General features: G+C 37.0%; 1 protein-coding gene across 1 annotated transcript in view; it reads left to right on the top strand.

The window, feature by feature from the left end:
* Positions 1–23,880, top strand: part of Dhc93AB (Dynein heavy chain at 93AB) — a 1,274,973-nt gene that overhangs the window by 398,401 nt on the left and 852,692 nt on the right. Inside the window, exon 20 of the mRNA XM_090403805.1 lies at positions 14,798–15,190. Coding sequence (XP_090259931.1) covers positions 14,798–15,190 — 393 coding nt within the window. The remainder of the gene's footprint in view (positions 1–14,797; positions 15,191–23,880) is intronic.

The raw sequence follows: 23,880 nt of genomic DNA on the forward strand, positions 1-23,880 counted from the left end.
AGTCTTCATGCATATATGGGGCCAAAGAAGTAACTTCCTGGAGGCGATACTGCTTGTTATAGACTGGATCAGAGAACTTGACCTTTACTTATAAGTATTTTATCTGCCGAAAGCGCAACTTTCTGTGATTTACTCTAATTGTTTGTCATTTACGTTTTTTATTTACCTTTTACATATTTGTACTAATTTATGTACATGTATTTTTATAACTGTATTTAGATTGCCATATGATAAATAAATAAATAAATCACCATCACTCATGTCTCATGTGTTTTTTTCAACTACATGTTGCATAAAGTGTTGTCCTGAAGTAGTTCAAGGTAGTCAATCTTTTTACTCACATGATATTTTCTGCTTCCACTCAGTGCTTCCCTATGTGGAGCCTTAATTTTCTAGATGGCATATCCCTGGCCTTTAGATAGGGGAAACAGCTCTCAGATTTGAGTGGTAAGAAAGAAATGCCTTCTTGGACCAACAGGCAATAGCAGTGATCCATAATGGGCATCTGCACAGCATTTGTCATGTTGGCAGAGCTATGTGAGAAAAAGGGAGTGGAGTTTGTGGATGTATGGCATGTGTTTGAGGGAAGAATGAAATTATACAGGCATGATGGGTTGCATTTAAATGGCTTTGGAGTGAGTGTGCTGGAGAAAGTGTTGCTGGATGAAAGTACAGTGTGTGATGCGTGCCAGAGATCAGAAGGAAGAGATGAAGAGAAAAATCAGGAGAGTGGTACTGAAGAGACAGCAATGCTTGGCTTTGGAAACAGTAGTGGTATGAGAGAGGAAGAGAGAACGGGAATACAAGAGGAACAGGGAAACGGGGGGGGGAGCTCGGATGGACAGGGAAACATGGCATAGAGAGAGTGAATGTTGAAAGTGGCAGTGAATGTGTGTATGAAGATGGAGTATATTGCATTGTGGGTGGAGAAGTGGAGACTGATGAGGTATATGTGGTAAGCGGTGATAAAGATGAGTTGGCAGGTGTAGTGAGGAAATCACAACCAACATATGGCTTGGATAGGACTGGCTATAGACCTAAAAATGAACTGTTGTGTTTGTTTGTTTACAAATGCCAGAAGTATCAGAAATAAAGGGGATGAAATGGTATCAGTGATTGAGTTTATTCTCCCCTAAATCATTGGAATAAATGAAATATGGTTGAATGAAGATGATATAGTAACAGGAATAGAAATGGAAGGGTACAGTATTTTTTGTAAGGATAGAAAGGGCAGGAAGGGAGGGGGGGGTGCTGCTGATGATAGCAGGGGAATTAAGTCCACATTAGGTAGACATGAGAGGGGGATAATAGTGGAAATGGTTATGAGGCAGTGTGGTGTAACATGGAGGTTGAGAGGAAATCATATTTAGTTGGAAGTTGCTATAGGACTGGGAATATGGAAGGTGATGATGAAGAAATGTATAAACAAATTGGATTAGTGAACAAAGGAAGGGTAATTATTATGGGTGATTTTAATTATAGCAGTATAGACTGGAATGAAGAGATAGCATTTGGGAATAAGGAAAGCGAATTTCTCAAGTTCTTGAGAGATAACTATCTCAAGCAGCATGTAAAGAAAGGCACACGAGGATCAAGAGTTCTAGATCTCATCATTTCATAAGAGGATGTAATTGTTAGAGGGGTTTCACATTTTCCTCCAGTTGGTGAAAGTGATCATGAAGTAATCACATGTGTTGTGGCTAGACATATGCAAGTTTTTGCGAGGAAAGGATATGTGGAATTATAAGCCTGGTGATTATGATGCTTAAGAGACAACTTCAAGCTATAACTAAAACGAGGAGTCGAGCAGTAAGGAAATAAATGCTGCATGGGAACTTACAAAAGAAATACATAACAGCATCAATGTATGAATGTATCCCAAAGACTAAAAGGCTGAATAAGGTTGGTGTAAAATGGATGAATGTGGAGCTTAAGCATGAAATCTGGAAAAAGAAAGTCCTTTGGAGGAAGTACAGGATGAATAATGGTAATCAGTCACATGAAGAATATAAAAAACAAGCTAGGAGAGTGACTCAGTTAGTATGGAAAACAAAAGTAGAGTATGAGCAGAAATTGGCAAATCAGGCTAAGAAAAACTGTAGAGAGTTTTTTAGACATGTGGCAAGTAGAAGGAAGAATGATCATGGAAAGATGAAGTTAAGGGATGAAAGTGGTAGAATGATAACTGCTGCAGAAGACATTGTTGAGGTATTCAGTGATCAATTTATAAGTGGGTTTCATCCTGATCAGGGTGGAATCATGACGAACAAGTGTAGAGGACATAGAAGAGGATAGCTTAATTGTGAGTGAGCAGGAGGTATTTGAGGAAATAAATAATCTTGATAAATAATCTCGATGTTAATAAGTAAATAGAATTTGATGAAATATCACCACACATCTTAAGAGAATGTTCCAGGGAACTGGCAGTAGCATTCACATGCCTGTTTAAGTTTTGCAACAGCACAGGTTCCAAGGGAGTGGAAGGAGGATAAAATTGTTCCATTGCATAAAGGCAGTGATAAGGCTGTAGCTTCAAATTATAGACTGGTCTGTATATCTGGAGTTGTGGTGAAGGTCCTGGAGAGATTGATGTGAAGTAGGATACAGAAATGGGTTGATAACAGCAGTATTCTCTGTTGTTATCAGCATGGGTTTGTTAAGAGGAGATCATGTTTCACCAACTTACTTACTGTATTTTCCGGTGTATAAGACGCACTTTTTTACCTTAAAAATTCATCTTAAAAATGGGGTGCATCTTATATAATGAAGGTAAAGTTTGTTTCCTCTTTTCAAAGTCATATGCACTCCCTTTTATGTTCCACGATCTTTGTAGGCGGTTAATAGTGCAATCAAATTGATGCGTTACCTTCACGTGACTTCTAGCGCGTCATTGGCTAAGAACGGGGAGTCCCTATTCAAGTTTCATAATATCTTATCCAAGTAATCAGTTACCGATGTTTATCAGTATTGAGTTGACGTGTTGAGATATTTTGTGTTCAGTTTGATATTTCCCCATAGATTTTAGTGATGGAAAAAAACAGGCAACATTCATATACTTCAAGTTACAAATTGCAGGTTATAAAATATGCTGAAGAACACAGGAATAGGGAAGCTGAAAGACATTTTGGACCTCCACCTACAGATAAAATGATTAGAACTTGGCGTGGTCAGAAGGAGATTTTGTACAATTTGCATAAAGAAAAGCGTGCGGAACGTGGAAAAATTGCGAAGTGGCCAGAACTAGAGACCGAAGTTTTGAAATGGGTGCAAGAAAATTGGAAAAATGGCATTGCCATTTCAACAAAAATGATTCGTACACATGCAGTCAAAGTAGCCTGTGAGCATAACATTGAAGATTTTAAAGGTGGTGCGTCATGGTGTTACTGTTTCATGAAACGCAGTGGACTTTGTATGCGTACAAAAACAAAAATCAGTCAAAAAAATTCCAAAAGAATATGAAGACAAAATTATTTCTATATTATAAGAAATTAATGATGATAGAGAAGAGTCAGATGACAGTAACATGAGTTTTGCAGGTTTCTGAAAGGTCAGTTTACTATTAAAAATTACCTATTATTTTATCAATTTTTTTAAAAAAATCATTTTTAAATCATACTTTAAAGTTTAAGTTTTTTCCAGAAAATTGTATTAAATTTCTTGGGTGCATCTTATACATGGGAGCGTCTTATACACCGGAAAATACAGTATGTACTATAACAAGGTCACAAATACCTTGGATAGAGGAGATGCATATACAGTGGGTGTACTTGGATTTGCAAAGGCTTTTGATAGACTGCCACATGACAGGCTCTTAAATAAATTGAAACAGATGGGATTGGTTAAAGACTTCTGTGTTGGATCAGTGATTGGCTGTGAGATAGGTATCAGAAAGTTGTATATGGGGTGTGCAGTATCTCGAAAGAGAAAGGTCACTAGTGGTGTGCCACACAGGTCAGTTTTGGGGTCATTGTTGTTCAATTTGTATGTTAATGATATTGGGTTGGGTTTAGCTAGTGATATCCAACTGTTTGCAGATGATGCAAAACTGGAAAGAGCAATGCACAGTCAGACTGATGTTAATGCCTTACAAGAGGACTTGAATAGATTGCATGAATGGGCAGGTAAGTGGAACTGTTAGTTCAATGTTACCAAGTGTAAGGTTTGGAGATTTGGTAAGCAACGACGGGATGCAAAGTATACACTTGGTGGGGAAACTTTAACAGAAGCAGAGGAGATGAGAGATCTAGGAGTAATGGTGGACAAGGACCTGAAATTCAGGTGCCATATTGCACAAGTTGTGAAGACATCACATCGAATAATGGCAATGATGCAGAGAACCCTGACATGCAGAAATAGAGAGGTTATGATTCCATTGTATAATGCCTTGATCAGACCTTATATGGATTATTATGCACAGATTTGGTCGCCAGGTTTTCATGGTGACAAGGATATGTTGGAAAAGGTACAGAGAAGATTCACTAGTCAGTGGTATTTGGAATGTGGAGTACGAGGATAGATTGAGAGAATGTAAGTTGCAGAGCTTCATGAATAGGATGAAGAGGGGATATGATTGAGACATATGAACTGGTGAGGTAGACATGGAAGAGATTTTTGATAGAATTGGAGAGGGGAGTAGAACAAGAGGCCATTGCTGGAAACTGTATAAGGAGGGTGTGAGTAAAGGAGTAAGAAGCAGGTTCTTTGCATGGAGGGTGGTTGGTGAGTGGAATATGTTGCTTGAGTGTGTTGTGGACGTGGACACATTGAATCAATTTAAGATGCAGTTGGATTAGCATTGCATACAATAGTGAGTACCTCCCGTGATGAGTCTCTGACTCCATGGAGGTCTGGTGTAAATAATCGTACTAATAATAATAAAAGCTGATAAAGGAAATGCAACAGTGATCATGGATCAAGAAGATTATAACAGAAAAATGCAAGATCTCCTATGTGACAGTTCCACTTACCAAATTATACATTGTGACACCACTATGTCTCAAAAGAAAAAAGTCTGAAAATTACTAAAAAAAAGTGACGTCCTTGGCCAAAGAAATCATCAGAAAAATAAAACTAGTTCATGTTAAATCACCCTGGATTTATGCTATTGACTATGCCCCACAGTCAATAGCATGGATAGTCCCACGTATAAACTAGCACAACAGTTAGCCAAGTCACTTGCTCCCCTTACTAGCAACTCCTCTACATTTTTAAAAAATTCAGTCCATTTCAAAACACTATTTAAAAATATTATCCTAAAAAATTCAGACATAATGGTTAGCTTTGATGTCACCTCTTTATTTACCAATGTACCACTTATAGACACTCTTGATTTAATCAAGTCTAAATTTCCCCCTGATATTTTTGAATTATTTAAATTTACCATGTATGCAGGCTACTTTACCTGGGGAGAAAAAATCTACAAACAGATTAACGGTACTGCTATGGGTTCCCCCCCTTGTCCCCTCCTTTAGCAAATTTTTACATGGAACACTTTGAAAACAAAGTACTTACCACAGCCACATACAAGCCATTAGTGTGGTTACAGTATGTAGATGATGCTTGCCATTTGGCCCCATGGACAAGACACTTTGGATGCGTTTGTACCCTACCTAAACAGTCAACACCCCAAAATCCACTTCACAGCAGAAAAAGAATCGAATAATTGTTTACCATTTCTTGACACATTAGTCACCCACCTTTCAGATGGATGACTATCATTTTCCATCTACAGAAAGCCAATACATACCACACACACACAGGAAGATACCTACATACACAATCACATCATCATCATCCAGTCCAACAGTATGGCATTTTAAAAATACTGACACACAGAGCCAGAGCCAATTGTTCTAACGATACAGCTCTGACCACAGAACTCAAATATCTGTGTCACACGTTCTTGGCCAACAGCTCCAATCCCCACAAAATAAATAAAATATTACATAGTTCCATTACTCCCCCCCTCACCCCCCACCAATACACAAGAACACAACATGGCCATTTCTATCCCCCTATAGTAGAGGTACATCAGAGAAGATAGCCAAAGTACTGATGATAAACATCGCCTCGGTACCACTTTCAAACCTCATGTCAAACTAGCAACTCTGATCCACTCGCCTAAGGATAAACTTCACCCTTTAGCATACCCAGTAGTGTATGAAGTTCCTTGTGACTGTGACTTGGCCTACTATAGACAAACAGGAAGATCAGTTAACATCCTCCTGGAAGACATAAAAAATACATTCACTACTATTACTCTGGCAAGTCAGGACTGGCAGACCATGCTGTGGACACTCCTTCACACAGGATTAGATGGAAGAAAACGAATGAGCTATTTAGGAGTCGTTACAGATCTGAAAGGCTTTGAAGAATTCTCCCAACCTTAACAAATGTGGTTGCATTAATTTGCCAAAAATTTTGAAGACCGTTATCCAAAGAGCAACTCCCACATAGCTGCAATGTAATGTTTTTTTTTTTTTCCCTCAACATTAGAGGGTGCCAAAATAGGACTTTAGATCTTTTGTCCATTGTATTTGTATTGTTTCACTCACTCACTGTCACGTGTACAAGTGTGTTCTGCTTGGATGATGCTGATTTGAAATTCAACGAAATATAAGCAATTAATAAAACATCTTTTTGATAAAATTGTTTGGTGTTGTTAATACTGTTAAGAAATAAGTCATGAAAGAGGAAAAAGAATGTTTGCATTTGCTTTGAAGCATGGTTATTTGTAATATAATATTGCAGCAAAAAAAAATAATGCCAAAAGTGAATATAGCAATCACTTGATGGAATAGCAAAGAACATGCTATAGATATGATACTTATAAGCTGCAGATCAGCCACAATTAGTCTAGCAGTGTGGAACCTTTCAATGCCAGACATGGAATCAAATCATATTTTAGTAATGGCTAATTAAAACTCACAAGACCACTATTTCAAATTCAAAGAGATATAAGGAGCAAGGAAATGAAAATCACAGAAAGAGTAGAGGGAAGTGCTTGAGGAAGAATCAAAATTCGTTATAGAAATGAACTGAAAGATAAAAACAACAAAGTGGGCTTCTGCAGTCAAAAGAGAGAGCAGTGGAAGAAACATTCTGAGAGACAAAGAAGCCAACAAGAGGTGGATCTCATGAGTAACTTTAAAGTAATTCAAGAAAAAAGGGTATTAAATATTAGGAGAGATATTTCTGTGGAAATGGAAGACCAGTATAAAATAAAATGCAGTGAAGTAAAGAAAGCAGTTAAAAGAGACAGGTCAAAGTGGATAGAGGAGTGGTGCAAGGATATCAATAAATACTATGATGAAGACAGTACATAAGAATTATACAAGATGATCAGAAACAACAATAACTGAAGCCTGATGCAGAGTGCCATAATAGATGAAAAGGGTAAAATCTTGATGAACGCAGAAGAAATAGAAGAAAGATGGACAAGATACTGCTCAGTGTTATATAAGGCACAGGGAGATGTTGAGGTTTGGAAGGTATTGGTTAATTGAAAGAACTATCACCATCAGGCATAGAGAGAGAGAGAGAGAAAGGAGAGATTGTATACTGAGGGATGAGGTTGTGACGGCAGTAAAGCACCTGAATAATTGTAAAAATCCTGTGAATGATGAGATAACTAAAGGAGAAGGTGAAGCATAGTGGTGAAATGATGATGATAGACAAACTACACTGGTGTAATATTGCATAGGATGGACAAGATTAATTTTAAAAAAATGAAGCAAATTGTCTGAAAAAATTATGGAACATTTGCTCTTATGAATCATATGGCAAAAGTACTTATATTCTGTACTTATCATTATACTTGTATGATATTAATAGAAAGATTAGAGAAACTAATAGATGAAAATCTAGAAGATAAGCAAGCAAGATTAAGAAGATACAGGAGTACTGTGCACCAAATAATATTAGAATAAATTGTTGAGATAGCTCTTTGTAAAAATATAAGTATTCATGCTGGCTTTCTGATCATAAATAAAACATAAATATGTAAAAAGCATTCAGTAGCATATCAGAAACTTAATAAATAGCAGACAGGAACTTAATAAATCTATTGCTGAATATGTATTAAAATGTAGAGGCTACTGTGAAAAATTATAGAATAACAGGAAAATGGTTCTCACAAGAGACACAAAATGAGTAGAGGCAGTAACTCCATTCTTATCCTTTAGGAAAGAAAAATTGATTTTTTGAAGGAGAATGTTAGAGGAATTTCAGTACATGATCAATAATTTAATATTTAGAGGTGACATAATCATTATTTATTGAAGAAGACAAATAAGAGCTAGACAGAACAGTGTGGAAGTTAAGGAATGTTAAGTAAAGAAGGGTAAGGATATGGGTTGATAATAAACATTGAAAAAAAAAACTAAAACATGATATTTAGAGAGGATAGGAAGAAAGAGTAAATCAAGTTCAATGGACATAAGCTGAAACTGCTTAGGACCTTTGTTTACAAGGAAAATAACATACTTTAGACCGTAAAAGAGGAGGTAAGATCTCAGATAAGAAAGCTTCTAACCTCTTCCAGCTCATGTTGGCATTCTGCTGATATGTTCATAGGCAGTGCTCTGCTGAAATGGCCACCATCATTCCTCTACTTTCTTTTGGAACAGTAAGAACAAGAGTTTTCTCTATATAATTTAAGGAAATTACAACGTACTAGGATATACATTAAAATAAATTTTAATATATTTCAATATTTCAGCAACGTCACGTTGCCATTTTCAAGAACTTAAATACAAGACACGTGCACGCAGGCACAACACAACAGTAAGTGAGGAAGAAGTAGGAAGCTATTATTTCTCCTAAAGTCCTGATTGTGCCCTCTAGCGGGCAATATTGGTATTCTTGGGAGATTGGGCTGAAAGTCTTGTGATATAGGTTTCCCAAATTTGAGGAAGTCTCATGCAGCCAAATTTGTTGAGGTTTGGATCGTTTCTTAGGGCTGAAGCTGATTCCATGAAAGGCTTTCGTATCTGTATTTGCTACGGTGTATTATCCTGGCTTTCTTCCACCGTATTCTATGGCAGGTATCCAGTGCATGGTCAGCAAGACCAGAGTGGCTGTATTGGTGAAAACGGATGTAGTCCTTGTGTTCTGAAATTCTGATATTTGCTGTCCTGCCTGTTTGGCCAAAGTAGGACAGCTTACAGTTGCAAGGGACCTGGTATACACCAGGTAGGTCTAGGGGGGGGGGTGGTCTTTAGTAGAGCGGATAAGGGATGCCAATTTTTTATATGGTCTGTAACAAGAAGTTAAGTTATGTTTTTTTAAGATTTTTGTGATTTTTTCTGAGGTGCCTCGGATGTAGGATATGGTGATGGATTTAGAGTAATCCTTGTTGTGAGGGGGAGGGGGGAAGTTGTGGTTTACTGGTTTCAATATTTTTTTGATTTTTTTGGGGGGGAGTAGCCATTGGCTGAGAAAGTGTTGAGAATGTGGTTTAGTTCTATGGTTAGGGCATTGTCATTCGAGCAGATAAGTTTAGCCCTGTTGTGTAGTGTCTTAATGACTCCATATTGTTGTGAGGAGGGGTGGTGGTATTGTTGGTGAATATATCTGCCTGTATGGGTGGGTTTTCTATATACTGAGAAAACCAAGGTTCCATCAGGCTGGCGGGTGACTGGTGTGTCTAGGAAAGGAATGCAGTTGTTTTTTTCCTCTTCCAGGGTGAATTTGATTCTGGGGTCTTGGTTGTTTAAGTATGTTAAGAAGGAGAGGAGTGCATCGGAGCCATGTGGCCAAATAGCGAATACATCATCTACATAGCGAAGCCAAACGGTTGGTTTTTGTGGGGCAAAGTTTAAGGCTTTCTCTTCAAAAGTCTCCATATAAAAGTTGGCCAAGGGTGGAGAGAGTGGAGAACCCATGGCTGTCTCCTCTATTTGTTTGTAGAATTTTCCTTGCCAAACAAAATAGCCTGAGTTCATTGTGAACTGAAATAGGGCTGTGATATCAGGATATAAGGAGGAGACATCAAAACTGACCATTATGTCAGTGTGTTTGAGTGTAAGGTTTTCTATGCTGGCTTTGAAGTGGGCTGAGTTTTTTATGTATGAAGGTGTGTTGCCAGTATAGAGAGAGAGAGAGAGAGAGCTTTGGCCAAATGTTTAGCTAGTTTGTATGTGGGGGAATCAATGCCATCTACTATGGGACGTAATGGCACATTTTCCTTGTGAATTTTTGGGAGTCCATAAATACGGTGGGGTATGGAGTTATATGGTTTTAATTTGTTAGTGATTTCCACAGGCCAAGAAGTGGCCTTCTTAAGGAGCCTGTGGAGGTTACTAATTTGGGAGTTGGTGGGATTGTATTCGATAGGGAGGTAAGTGACTCGATCTAACAATAAAGATTTCAGCTTACCTGTGTAATATATCCATACCCTACATCCGAGGCACCTCGGAAAAAATCACAAAAATCTTAAAAAAACATAACTTCTTGTTACAGACCATATAAAAAATTGGCATCCTTTATCCGCTCTACTAAAGATAACTTCTTGTTACAGACCATATAAAAAATTGGCATCCCTTATCCGCTCTACTAAAGACCAACCCCCCCCCCCCTAGGCCTACCTGGTGTATACCAGGTCCCTTGCAGCTGTAAGCTGTCCTACTTTGGCCAAACAGGCAGGACAGCAAATATCAGAATTTCAGAACACAAGGACTACATCCGTTTTCACCAATACAGCCACTCTGGTCTTGCTGACCATGTGCTGGATACCTGCCATAGAATACGGTGGAAGAAAGCCAGGATAATACACCGTAGCAAATACAGATACGAAAGCCTTTCATGGAATCAGCTTCAGCCCTAAGAAACGATCCAAACCTCAACAAATTTGGCTGCATGAGACTTCCTCAAATTTGGGAAACCTACATCAGAAGACTTTCAGCCCAATCGCCCAAGAATACCAATATTGCCCGCTAGAGGGCATAATCAGGACTTTAGGAGAAATAATAGCTTCCTACTTGTGCTGTGCCTGCGTGCACATGTCTTGTACTTAAGTTCTTGAAAATGGCAACGTGATGTTGCCGAAATATTGAAATATATTAAAATTTATTTTAATGTATATCCTAGTACATTGTAATTTCCTTAAATTATATAGTGAAAATGCATAACCAACGTCTAAGCCTTTCCACGAGAAATAAGAACAAGAGTGCTGGGCATTGCCAATTTACATTCCAACTTCAAACTTGCCAAACCAGCTTCTCCACCTGTTATTTTCTCCGTCTGCATTCCAAATATATCTGCATTCCTATATTTTGGAATGCCCTCACTTTGCCTTCTCCAAAGAATAGACAATCTTCAGCTGTTCCAAAAAAAAAAAAAAAAAAAAAAAAAAAAAACCATCAACAGATTTCTTCTTTGTTCTTAACCTTTGCCCACACATGGCATCGATATGTTGCTGGGCTTGTGGTCTTTTGTGTATGTTTGTGTATGGTCAGATATATGAAAAAAAAAAAAAGACACATCTTCCATGCATCACAGAAACTGCTAACCACATATCTCCTCTGATGTTTCACTAGAGAGGCATCAGGAAAAAAACTTTCATTAGTCTTGATACTAATAAATCTTCTGGTCCAGGTAATATAACTCCAGTTGCGCACAAAACTTGAACTTGTGCTCCAGAATTAAAAAATAACACTTATATTTTATCATCTATTTAAACTGTCATGCATCTGGCATTCATTCAACAGCATGAAACTATGCTTTGATCTAACCTATCCCCTAAAAAAGGAAATCGGCTAACAAATTATCTTCTCATTGCTGTCACCTCAGTACTCTCAGAGTGGTAGAGAAGGTGATAAACATCTAACTGGATACCTATAATAAATTTAGTTTAATCCTTTATCCAAGTGTGTGCACCTGAAAGTATCTTCAGGACTGGGGTAAAGTGGTACAACACCGGGCAACGCCTTGCAAAGGTGGAGCAAGCTACCAACACTCCTATCTCAGTATCTCCCGTAATGCAAAACACATCTCCTTGCAGATATGTATAATGTTATGCATTAAGGGAAGGGCTACTAACCCAGACTAGTTTCGACCTTTATTGAGGTCTCTTCAGTGAGCCAGGCCCAAGTGGAGATAGCAGGCAGAAGCATTAGCAAGGTCATCTCCTCCTATAGGAGCTGCCAAACGGTGTGCCACCTTTTTATTAAATTACTCTGGATTTAGAGAAAGATGTTGAAAGTTTATTTTAGTTTGCTCCACCTTTGCAAGTAGTTGCCTGGTGTTGTACCACTTTACCCCAGTCCTGAAGATACTTTCAGGCACAAACTTTGTTTGCACACACTTGGATAAAGGATTAAACTAAATTTGTTATAGTCTGACCAAGTGAAAAATAAACTTTCAACATCTTTCTCTAAATCTAGAGTAATTTAATAAAAAGGTGGCACACCGTTTGGCAGCTGCTCCTATAGGAGGAGATGACCTTGCTAATGCTTCTGCCTGGTATCTCCACTTGGGCCTGGCTCCCACTGAAGAGACCTCAATAAAGGTCAAAACTAGTCTGGGTTAGTGGCCCTTCCCTTAATGCATAACATTATACATATCTGCAAGGAGATGTGTTTTGCATTACGGGAGATACTGAGATAGGAGTGTTGGTATCTTGCTTCACCTTTGCAAGGCGTTGCCCTGTGTTGTACCACTTTACCCCAGTCCTGAAGATACTTTTAGGCGCAAACTTTGTTTGCACACACTTGGATAAAGGATTAAACTAAATTTATTAGAGTCTGACCAAGTGAAAAATAAACTTTTAACTGGATACTTATCAGTTAATTAGTGACTGCTAATATGGATTCAACCATACTTGGTCTACAGCAGACCTCTTTGCTAATTTGGAGAAACACCTCCATAGCGCAATTGGAAGAATGAATGTACTTGTGCACTTCGATTAGAAAAGGCCTAAGTTCGATTCTTGTCATGACGGGAGGAATCTTTATATGGACTTTTTCAATTGAAGGTGAGTTAGCCGATCTCATACAGAGGTAGCAGGGTTTTTCTCCCAGAAACTCTGGTTTTTCATCCCACATGCAGACAAATCGGCCCTTTAGAACACACGCAATTTACAGACAAAAATACTAGCTGTGGTTGTGGGCAGCAGATAGCATTGATGTAGGTGATTGGTAGTAGAGGTTCAGTGTAGTAGTGAAGATGGAGTGTTGTATAGAAGGTGTCTGCCCGCGATGAGTCTTCGGACTCCTTGGAGGTGTTATGAATAATAATAATAATAATAATAAAAACTCACATGGTTGTATTGATATTTCAAAAATATTTCATCCTGTCTGGCATTGAATCATTTTCCACCAGCTACCATCTTACTGTCTCCTTGCTTCCCTTTGTGATTGGATTGCCAGCTTTGATTCTTCTCTTTCTCTAGTAATCTGTTGCATGTTATGGTGAATGGCTTCCTCTCATTATTTCTTTATAAATACTGGAGAACCTTAGGGTTCTGTATTCTTACCCTAGATTCATCCTTCTATACATCAATGATGTTCTTTGTCTCTAACCTAATCCTCTTCATGCTTTTTCTGATGACACTACTCTTCATTTCTCTTCTTCATGTGAGAAACCCTGTAGTACTCAAATGATTGAAGCTTCATTATTTTATATAACTATCTTAAACACTGATCTCTTCAATGTTCTAGGTGGAGCAAAGACAAGACAACTTAATGAATTTCATTGCTATCAAAAGCATTCCCATTCTTATTCAGGAGATTGCTATCAAAACAGTCTTGTTTTATTACCCAAAAGAAAAATTGTCACTCCCGTCTTACTTTTGATAATGTTGCAATTTCCATTCAAGATCAGATTTCCTTCTTGGACTGACTGTCACATCCACCTTATCCTGGAATAAACATATATTACATCCATAGCTTAATCAGCTATGGATGTAATATATGTTTGAGGGATCACCTTAAGTAGAGCCTTCTTCTTCTTCTGCATAATTCCTAATGTTTTATAAATCTCAAATCTGGCTAACCTTAGAATTGTGTTCTCACATTTGAAATGATGCACTGAGAACCTCCCTAGGAATTCTTGCTTGTATACAGAAGAAGGCTCTCTAATTAAGGCGATCCCTCTCTCTCTCTCTCATACACCCACCCACACACAACTTCCTCCAGTCTCTTCTCATAGGTGCACTCTTCTTCGTTATGTCATTTTTATAGGTACTTTCATGGGCATTTCTCCAATGACTGGCCACGACTGTTCCTCTTCTTACCTCTAATCATGTAAGAACCAGAGCAGAGCCACTGGTCAACACCTATACACAGTCAAACTCCCACCATATCGAGCTCACATCTGATTTTCTTCCTTCATTCCACTGAAGAAAGCAATGTGAGTGGAAAAGCAAAAAAGCCATCTCACATTGTTTTCTTCCTGTAAGTATAACCCCAAGCCTTTCAAGAAAGTTTTTAATAGATTCCCTTTTTTCTCCTTAATGACTTGTCTTCAAGTGGTACTGTTCAAGTATCATTTGAGGACTATGTACTGTATGTAACCTCATATGTTGAATTGATATATATATAAAAAAAAAGAAATTAGGAGATTTTTGCAGACTAGCATCATGCCTACATAACTTTGGTCAGGACTTTCAGCAGTTTGTTATAGTGAGCAAGTTTATTATTATGATGGTATTTGCTATTGTCTAGACCAACTGTATTCAGAAAATCAGTTATCCAATGTACCTTCTAGTTTCAGATATTCTGCAAATTGCATATGTTTATTAACATGAAGTTCTTGAGTGTCTGTTTCAAAATATTCTTTATTTCCTTGTTTTGAACAGATAGATGGATTTGAAGTAATGTATCACGAAGTAGAAGATACAAAAAATGCTACTCTAGTGAATAGCTGGTTCCAAATTGATCTCCAGTATTTTAAGCAGGCTCTTCTGAATACAATAAAAAAGTGGAGTCTTTGTTTTAAGCAGTGTCTTCTAGATCATGTTACAAGTAAGTTGGATGATTTAGAAAAATTTATTAATCAGACAGATGAAGGTTTGAATTATCCAGTAGTAGAAGGAGATTCTGACAGTCTAGTTACAGTCATGGGACATATTCAAGCAGTAAAGGAAAGAAGGAAAGCTACAGATGCAATGTTCGAACCTCTTCAGCAATCTGTTGAGATGCTTCTATCATATGGGCAAGAGATTGCTGAGAAAATTCACATGCAATTACAGGTAGGTGGTTTTCTACAGTGATTTTAGTGAAATATATGGTATTATAGCATTGTGTTAGATTTTTCTTATATAACAAAATTTGAGTCTTAAAGTAGGGGAAAATGTCTAGTTTTTTTATGTTTTTTTCATTAAAGTGACACTGTAATTATCCTTATGAAATAATTATTTATGATTATTTCTTATTTAAAATTTATAGGTAACTAAATGACAATAATTTAACTCAATGTTGTAATTTAGTTAAAATGACATTTTACCTGCCATTTTTGAGATTATCACCAAGTATCCAAGCAATAAGATAGATGAATGAAGAGATTAAGCATGCAATGGAGGAAGAAGGCATTATGGAGGTAGAATAAGATGAGTGGTAATGATCAGTTGAATGAGATGTACAACTATAGCCCAATACAGACTGGGATCTATATTGTAGCCATTGTTGTTGAGTTTGTATATTAATGATATTGGAATAGGTTTAACTATATATGCAGCTGTTTGCAGATGATACAAAATTGGGGAGAGCAATGCAGAGTCAAGCAGATGTTATAACCTTACAGGAGGATTTGAATACATTGTATGAATGGTCAGATAAGTGGAACTATCAGTTCAATGTTGCAAAGTGTAGGTATTTTAAATTTGGTCAATGATTGGATGCAAAGTATACACTTGGTGGTGAAATTTTAAAGGAAATAGAAGAGATGAGAGATCTGGGAGTAATGGTGGACATGAAATTCAGGGTTCACATAGCACAAGTCATGAAGTCGTTGCATCAGATTATGGATTGGCATTATCTGAGAGGACTATGATGTGCAGAAATAAAGAGGTTATGATTCAGTTGTATAAGGCCTTGATCAGACCTCATATGAATTATTGTGCACAGATTTTCTCATTGGGTTTGCATAGTTAGAAGGATATGTTAAAAAAGGGTCCAGAGAAAATTCACATAGGTGGTCAGTGATCTTTGAAATGTGGGATATGAAGACAGATTTAAAGAACATAAATTGCAATACCTCATGAATAGGAAGAGGAGGGGGGGGGGATATGATTGAGATGTATAAGTTAGTCAGGGCTTGTTATCAGGGTGACATGGAAGAAATTTTTCATGGAATGGGAGGTGGAGTAGAACAAGAATCCACTCGGAAACTGTATAAGGAAGGTGTGAGCAGTGGAGTAAGGAGAATTTGCATGATGTGATTTGTGAGTGGAACAAATGCATTGCTGAAGTGTGTTGTTAATGTAGACTCAATGAATCAATTGGATGAGCATTGCATGGAATAGCGTGTACTTCCCATGAAGAGTTCTGACTCCTTGGAGGTCAGATGATCATCATCATCATCATACGTATCAAGGATTTAGGCCTAGTATGACCTGTTCCGGCCTTAGAAGTCATCGTTGAATCGTTTAAGAGGACGTCCTGGTTTTCTTTTTCCTAATGGCTTGTACTTTAAGGCTTGTTTTGGTAATCTTCCTGTTTTCATTTTTTGAACGTGTTCCATCCATCTATGTTTATATTTTTTAATTTTTTCAATTACTGGTTCTTGGTTTAATTCTTTCATAATATCTTTGTTTCTTTTGTGATCAAATAGGGTATACTTTGCAGTTTTTCTCATAAACTTCATTTCTGCTGTTGTTAATCTTTGTTTGTCTTTTTGTTTTATTGTCCAGATTTCGCTTCCATACATTAAGACCGGTAGGGATAATGTATTGTATACTTTTAGCCTGGTTTGTTTTTGAACTAGGTTTGGTTTAAATATAGAGTTAATTACTCCTGTTATTTTTAAATATTTTGCAATTTTTATGTTTATATCTTTTTCATTTTCATAAGTGATCATACATCCTAGGTAGTTAAATGAATTCACCTGTTCTAAGATCTTGTTATTTAATACTATTTTAGTTCTTGCTGGATCTTGTCCTTTAAAGGCCATAGTTTTTGATTTTTCCGTTGATATTATCATACCATAATCTTTGGATATCTCATTTAGATTTAAAATAGCTTTCTGTAAGTTATCTTCAGAATTTGTAATTATTATTTGGTCGTCTGCAAAGAGGAGAGTGTTTAAGTTAACTGTAGGTGAAAGTTTAATTCCTTGATGTAAATTTTTACTCCATTTTATTATTATTTCATTTAAGTAGATATTAAAAAGAGTTGCTGAGAGGGGACAGCCCTGTCGGACCCCTTGGTTTATCTCTCTTGTATATGATAGCTTGTGATTTAATCTTATTTGTATTTGATTATTTTCATATATACTTGTGACAGTTTTTAGGATATTATTTGGTATTTGTCTTTCTTTTAATATGTTAAATAATATGTTTCTTTTAACTTTGTCAAATGCTTTTTCAAAGTCAATAAATGCAATATGTGTTTCTAAATTATATTCTCTTCTTTTCTCTATTATTAATTTTAGGCAGAAGGCTGGGTCTATACATGATCGTCCTTTTCTAAATCCATTTTGTACCTCTAGAATAAAGTTTTCGGAATATTTCATTAGTTTGTTATTTAAGATTCTGCTGTATATTTTGTAACATGAATTTAGTATACTGATACCTCTATAGTTTTTAGGGTCATCTCTATTACCTTTCTTAAAGATAGGAATCACAATTGCTTTTTTCCATTCTATTGGGGGGATACCAGTTGAGTAAATTTTATTTAAAAATAATAAGAGTCTTCCTTTGAATCTTGTTCCTGCGTATTTATATAGTTCTAAACTTGGCTTATCTTCTCCAGGTGATTTTCCGTTTCTTGTTTCTTTCAGATGGTAATAATAAGGTCAGATGATAATAATAATAATAATAATAATAATAATAATAATTTACACTCATTATATGTATTCTCATAAGGAGTTACACCACACTCCCCAGCAATATGACATCCTCAAACACTTACCTAGCCATGTCTAAATACATTCCTTGCACTCCTTTGGCACTTGACCTGGCATTCCTCATAACATATTCCCTCTAACACATGGTGATATATCATTAATTCCCAGAGCCTTATTTCCCCCACGCACAGCACTGATGTGCTTATAGGTCTCTTGACCTCTCGTGTATGGGACCAAATAAAAAAAAATCGATCTTAACATCAAGTTTGCTCATTTCACCATATACCACTTTCTCACTACCTCCTCCCCATCCACTGCACTCGAACCTGTCATAATGTCACATTCACAAGGATGAAATACCTTTATGAACTGCTCATTTAATATCTCAACTATAACCTCAGCAGTGGTTATCCCTTTATTAATGTCATCAAGCAATATCATCCTTCATAATCATTTTCTTCTGCTGGTAACATTTTGAAAGCAGCTAGGGTGTTTGGTTTCATTAGCTAACTGCTGGTCATACTTTTGCTTTTGATACCCTTGTCATTTGAGTCACCTTCCTTATTGTTATTTTTACTTCTCATTAAACTGATAACAACCACTTATTCTATGCAGCCTCCATAATGCCTTCTACTTTCAGATTGCATCTGATGCAAGATCAGATACATTCCGATACTAGAAGGGATCTCTTGGTTCATCTATTTTGCACCTAATTTATTTAACCTTTTGGCCTCGGAATACATTTAGATATTGTTTCTACTTGATAGTTCTTGAATAGCATTCAAGTAATATTGATCTTCTTTCCACTTAACTGCTCATTCTGTGATATAGCTACAAACTGTTTCTGGAGCTTTTCATATTCACCTACTTGTGGATTTATGTTTATCCTTTCCTTGCTGATTAGAACTTCAGCGAGGAAAGGAAGAAATTGTTAAAAATTGAACAAAATATATTTTGTTCTTATTGTTGGCAACCACCCATATTATCACTTCTTGGTCTTTCTCATCAATCAGAGGAAGATTTGATACTTCATTTATAATAACATCCCCTGATGAGATAATCAAATCAAAGATGCTGAATCCTCATTGTTATTATTATTATTATTCGTGACACCTCCAAGTAGTCTGAAGACTCATTGAAGGAGGACACCCACTGTACAACTCTCCGTCTCCACCACTACAGAACCTCTACTACCAATCAACTACATCAGCGCCACCCACGACCAACACCACAAAAAGTATTTTTTGTCTGTAAATTGCGTGTGTTCTGAAGGGCCGATTTGTCTGTATGCATCCTCTACATGTGTCTGTATGTGCCTCATGTGTCCTCTATGTCCTCTACATACTGCTTAAGGCAACTGTCCTTCCATAACTCAGTGTCAGTGCAATGTATAAACAAAAGATATTTTGCTTATACATTTAATTGTCACTGCCTTCCATATTTCCAGGTCTTTAGAAAATTCCAACTAAATATGGCCAGCCTGGCTGGCCAAGTGGTTAGTGTATCTGCTACCAGCCAAAAGGCTGCAGATTCGAATCCCGCCGTGGGCATGGATGTTTGGGATTGTCTGTGGAAATACTGGTGGTGGTCGGCGATAGATGGCATTGATATAGTTGTAGTCAGCTTGTGGATTGTGAGTGGTGGAGACAGAGTTGTAGAGCAGATGCCCTCCCTTGATGAGTCCTTGGACTCCCTGGACTCTCTACTACATGAAAATCACTGCCACTATTTCCCACTTGCATATCTATCTGCATGGGAACAGCTCATTTTCCATCATCAACAGAATTCCACCTCCCTTTTTTGCATTTTCTGTCTTCATGAAAAATATCGCACTCTTCCTTCTCTATTCTTTCCAGGATGTTGTCTCCTCATCCAGTCATGGCTCACTTATTCCAGTGATTTTGAGTGAACAAACTCACTCATCGCTATAGTTTTATTCTCCTTATTTATAGCACTTCTAGCATTTATATACAAACATAAGAGGTGTTTTTTTTTTTTTTTGACAGTTTATTTCCTTGGTGCCTTTCCCATGCTATTCCTCTCTCTTTCTGTCTCGTTATTACCAATCCCAGAATCTTCTCCAGATACTGATGCTCTCTCCATATCCCAGTTCATCTCCTTCCCACCTTTCTTGTCAACTCGCAAATTCACTCTTCTTTTTCCAGCATCAACCTTTCTCATGCTATGTTGCCCTATCCATGTGATTCTCCCTCCATTTGCTAGTTTGTCTTGAACTCCTCTTCTCTGATTTCTCTTACTAATGCTACTTACTTCTTCATTCAAAAGTGCTTCTTTAATCCATCCTTCATTACTCTTCTGTTCTTCCATCACTTCTTACTTGCTCACATCCATTCTCCGCAGTCATTATTCTTCCTTCCACCAGCAGTTTCTTCATATGACTCACACTAAAACAATCAAATGCAGTCCATCGCTCTTATATAGTTCCATTCATCCCTCAAATTCAACCCCCTAATTCACAGATATATAGCCCATGATTAAACAATAATATAATTTCTTGGCAAGTACAGTTTTCTTTGTAACCAAGTGGGAAAAACCTTTCTATATCTATCTCTAATCTAGAGAATTTTAATAAGTAGGTGAGTTACATTTTTACTTTTTTTTTTAGGAAAATATATAATTTCTGTTTTTTTCCTGGGTCTAGCTCTCACCGTTGATAAAGTAATCTGTATTTTTTTAAAAATTTCAACTCTTTATTTATACCATAATGTAGTCTTAAAACCAAAAACTTCCCACAGAACTGCTGAACCACAGAAACTTGCATTTGGAAAAACACTTTATTTCATAACTTACTGAAGTTCCAAGGATATCCTAACAGGAAGGATCTTGCTTCATGAATTGCATATGGTCACCTTCCAGTAAATGGCATTAATGGAAGTAATGTGTTGAACATTTCATCACCTACAATAGAACAGGTTAATTTTTTGCAGTACTCCCCATATGGCAGCAATGGGAAAAGAATTTTGAATTTTATAATTAATCAATTAAAATACCATTTATGGAAAATTAGAAAAAAATGTTGAATTGAAAACCAGCAATATTGTATTCTTGAAATTAAAATTTCAAGAATACAGTATTGCTGGTTTTCAAATCAACATTCTTGAAATTTTAATTTCAAGAGAATACAATTTGTCACATATCGAAAAAAAAATTATAGTAAAAAAAAAAAAAAAAATAGGCCTAGGGCAGTTAGTATAGGAGAGAGCCTGATAGGAGAAAGAAAAGGCAGATGGATAGTATGAGGGATAGAAAAAAGTCATCAGCTCTTTTGACTACATGATGATATAAAAGCGCTGAGTCCATTTTTTTATCTCTCATCTAATCCACTTGCCTTTTATTTTTCTAATATTTTCAGCTCTCTTGTGCCCCTATACTAACAACTCTAGGCCTATGATGAACACCTCTTTAATTTTTAACCTCAGTAAAGACTTGGCTTCCACTGATGACATTTAATAATGTTTGTTTTTGGGCTTAGTTGCTTCTTGGGAAGTAAAGCAGTTCTATGGTTGAGTGGATGGGGGAGGGTTGCTTTCTCACTGAGTGGTACCACCTCTTAATATCCTGTCCTGGAGTGATGAGTTTAGTAGCAATGCTTTAGGATCACTAAGTAAGATTTAGAATGATCTTGTAGATTTAAGGAAATAAGTGACAATCTAACTTGTGAAAATGGTACAAGGATCATATCATTTCATAGTCATTCTTCCAAGAGGAAGGATGACTATGAAATGATAACTTTAATGAGTGTAGATGATAGGAGAGAACAGAGACAGACAAATATCATCCCAGCGAAGATATTGGTATGGCAGAGGTGACAGGGACTGATGTGAGAACAGAGATTTGTGAATTGGAAGTACATAGCATATTGCAGAATCTGAATGTAAATACAGCTTCCCATTTTACAAAAATGTGCAGGGAATTGATGATGACGATTAGGCTGGGCAAAATAATTCCTTTGCGTAATGAAGGATCTAAGTCTGTGGTAGCAAATTATAGACCAATCAGTTCTCAGGAATGGTGGTAAACGCACTGGAAAAGTTGGTCATAAAGAGACTTCCAGAGTGGGTGGATAACAATGTGGTACACCATGAGGGTGGCAGGAAGACTTTGTGAAGGATCAGTTATGCCTTAATATGGTGTTGTACTACCTTTCTGGGGTAAGGTAGTACAACACCGGGCAACTCGTAGCATAGGTGGACCAAGCTAACAACACTCCTATCCCAGTATCGCCCATTATGCAAAACACATCTCCTTGCGGATATGTATAATGTTATGCATTAAGGGATTTGCTGCTACCCAGCCTAGTTTTGACCTTTATTGAGGTCTCTTCAGTGGGAGCCAGGCCCAGAGTTGGAGATACCAAGCAAAAGCAATAGCAAGGTCATCTTTACCTATAGGAGTTGCCAAAAGGTTTCCACTTTTTTTATTAAATTACTTTGGATTTAGAGAAAGATGTTGAAAGTTTATTTTTCACTTGGTTAGACTATAATAAATTTAGTTTAATCCTATATCCAAGTGAGAGCAAACAAAGTTTGCGCCTGAAAATATCTTCGGGACTGAATATGTAGTACAACACCAGGCAACTCGTAGCAAAGGTGGAGCAAGATACCAACACTCCTATCCCATCAAATTAATGGATTTGTGGGGTAGTTGTAGATAGAAAGCCAAAATTTAGAGGGTATATTGCTAAAGTAGCCAGGTTATCTCACAGAATTTCTTGGTTATTGAAGAACACACTAAAAAGCAGAGATAAAGAAGTTATCATTCCTCCTTATAAAGCCTTGATACAACCACATCTGGATTACTGTTGTCTGGGATTCTTGGAGATGAGGAATTGGTGGTGAGGATCCAGAGGTGAGTGAGCAAGTTGGTGTGGGCTGTGAAATGCTCACTATGAGGAGTTATGGATTGCAAAAGTTGATTGACATGCAAAAAAGTAGGGATTTGATAGAAATGTTTAAGTTACTTAAAGGATTTTATAGGATTTATGCTGGGGAAATGTTTCAACACTTGGCTAGAGGGAGCAGAACAAGAGCTCTTCCCTGGAGTAAGAGTGTGGTTAGGAAGGGCAGGAGGACTTTTTTGCTTGGAGAGTGGTGAATGAATTTTAATGGATTGCTTGAGTCATTTTTAATGCTTTCTCTCTTAATCATTTCAGGAAGGGGATGATAGATTGTGTTGATAGTTTTGGTCTCCCACGATGAGTCTTAGGACTCCATGTAGGTTCCCATGCAATAAAAATAATAATATGTTCTCTTCAACATCCCATGTCAGCAGTGGAAAAAATGGTGTGCATTTAAATCACCCATAAGAAGCACTGACTAAATCAGTTGCAATATAAAATTATCACCTTCCATCTTGTTTGTCTCATCACATGGAGGTAAATAAATTGAACATACTGTGATAAGAAATACCACTGATAGGTAAATCACTTCTGCCTCCTTTTAAATATGTTGTTTCCTGCAGACAAACAGAATGGCTTATGTTTCTGCAGCAAAATCTTAATATCATTGCTATTCTGGTGAATCCCATGACAGTTCTTTCATTGTAAAAATTTTCGTATCGTTTTGATTTTCAGGAGGTTCAGGGCTGGTCTTTATCAGGTTTATATGTCACCTAATTTTGGGAATGATGGATGAGCAGTGTCCATCTCTTCATGTGGAAAAAAATTCAATACATCATCTGATGTGTCAGGATTAGTTGGCAAGTTTAATTTACTTTCATAAGATACAGAAGTATCCATTTTTTTCAATGGGGATGTCTGGGTAGTTTATCTTTAAATGATATTCTTGCCATTTTTTTTTTTTTTTTTGACAAGTGGGTTTTCATTGAATGGAACTAATTTTGGAAGTTGTTTCTGGA

The sequence above is a fragment of the Typopeltis vanoorti genome, chromosome 1 (assembly GCF_054136105.1).
Source record: "Typopeltis vanoorti isolate ZY-2024b chromosome 1, IOZ_Tvanoo_1.0, whole genome shotgun sequence".
NCBI classification, from domain to species: domain Eukaryota; kingdom Metazoa; phylum Arthropoda; class Arachnida; order Uropygi; family Thelyphonidae; genus Typopeltis; species Typopeltis vanoorti.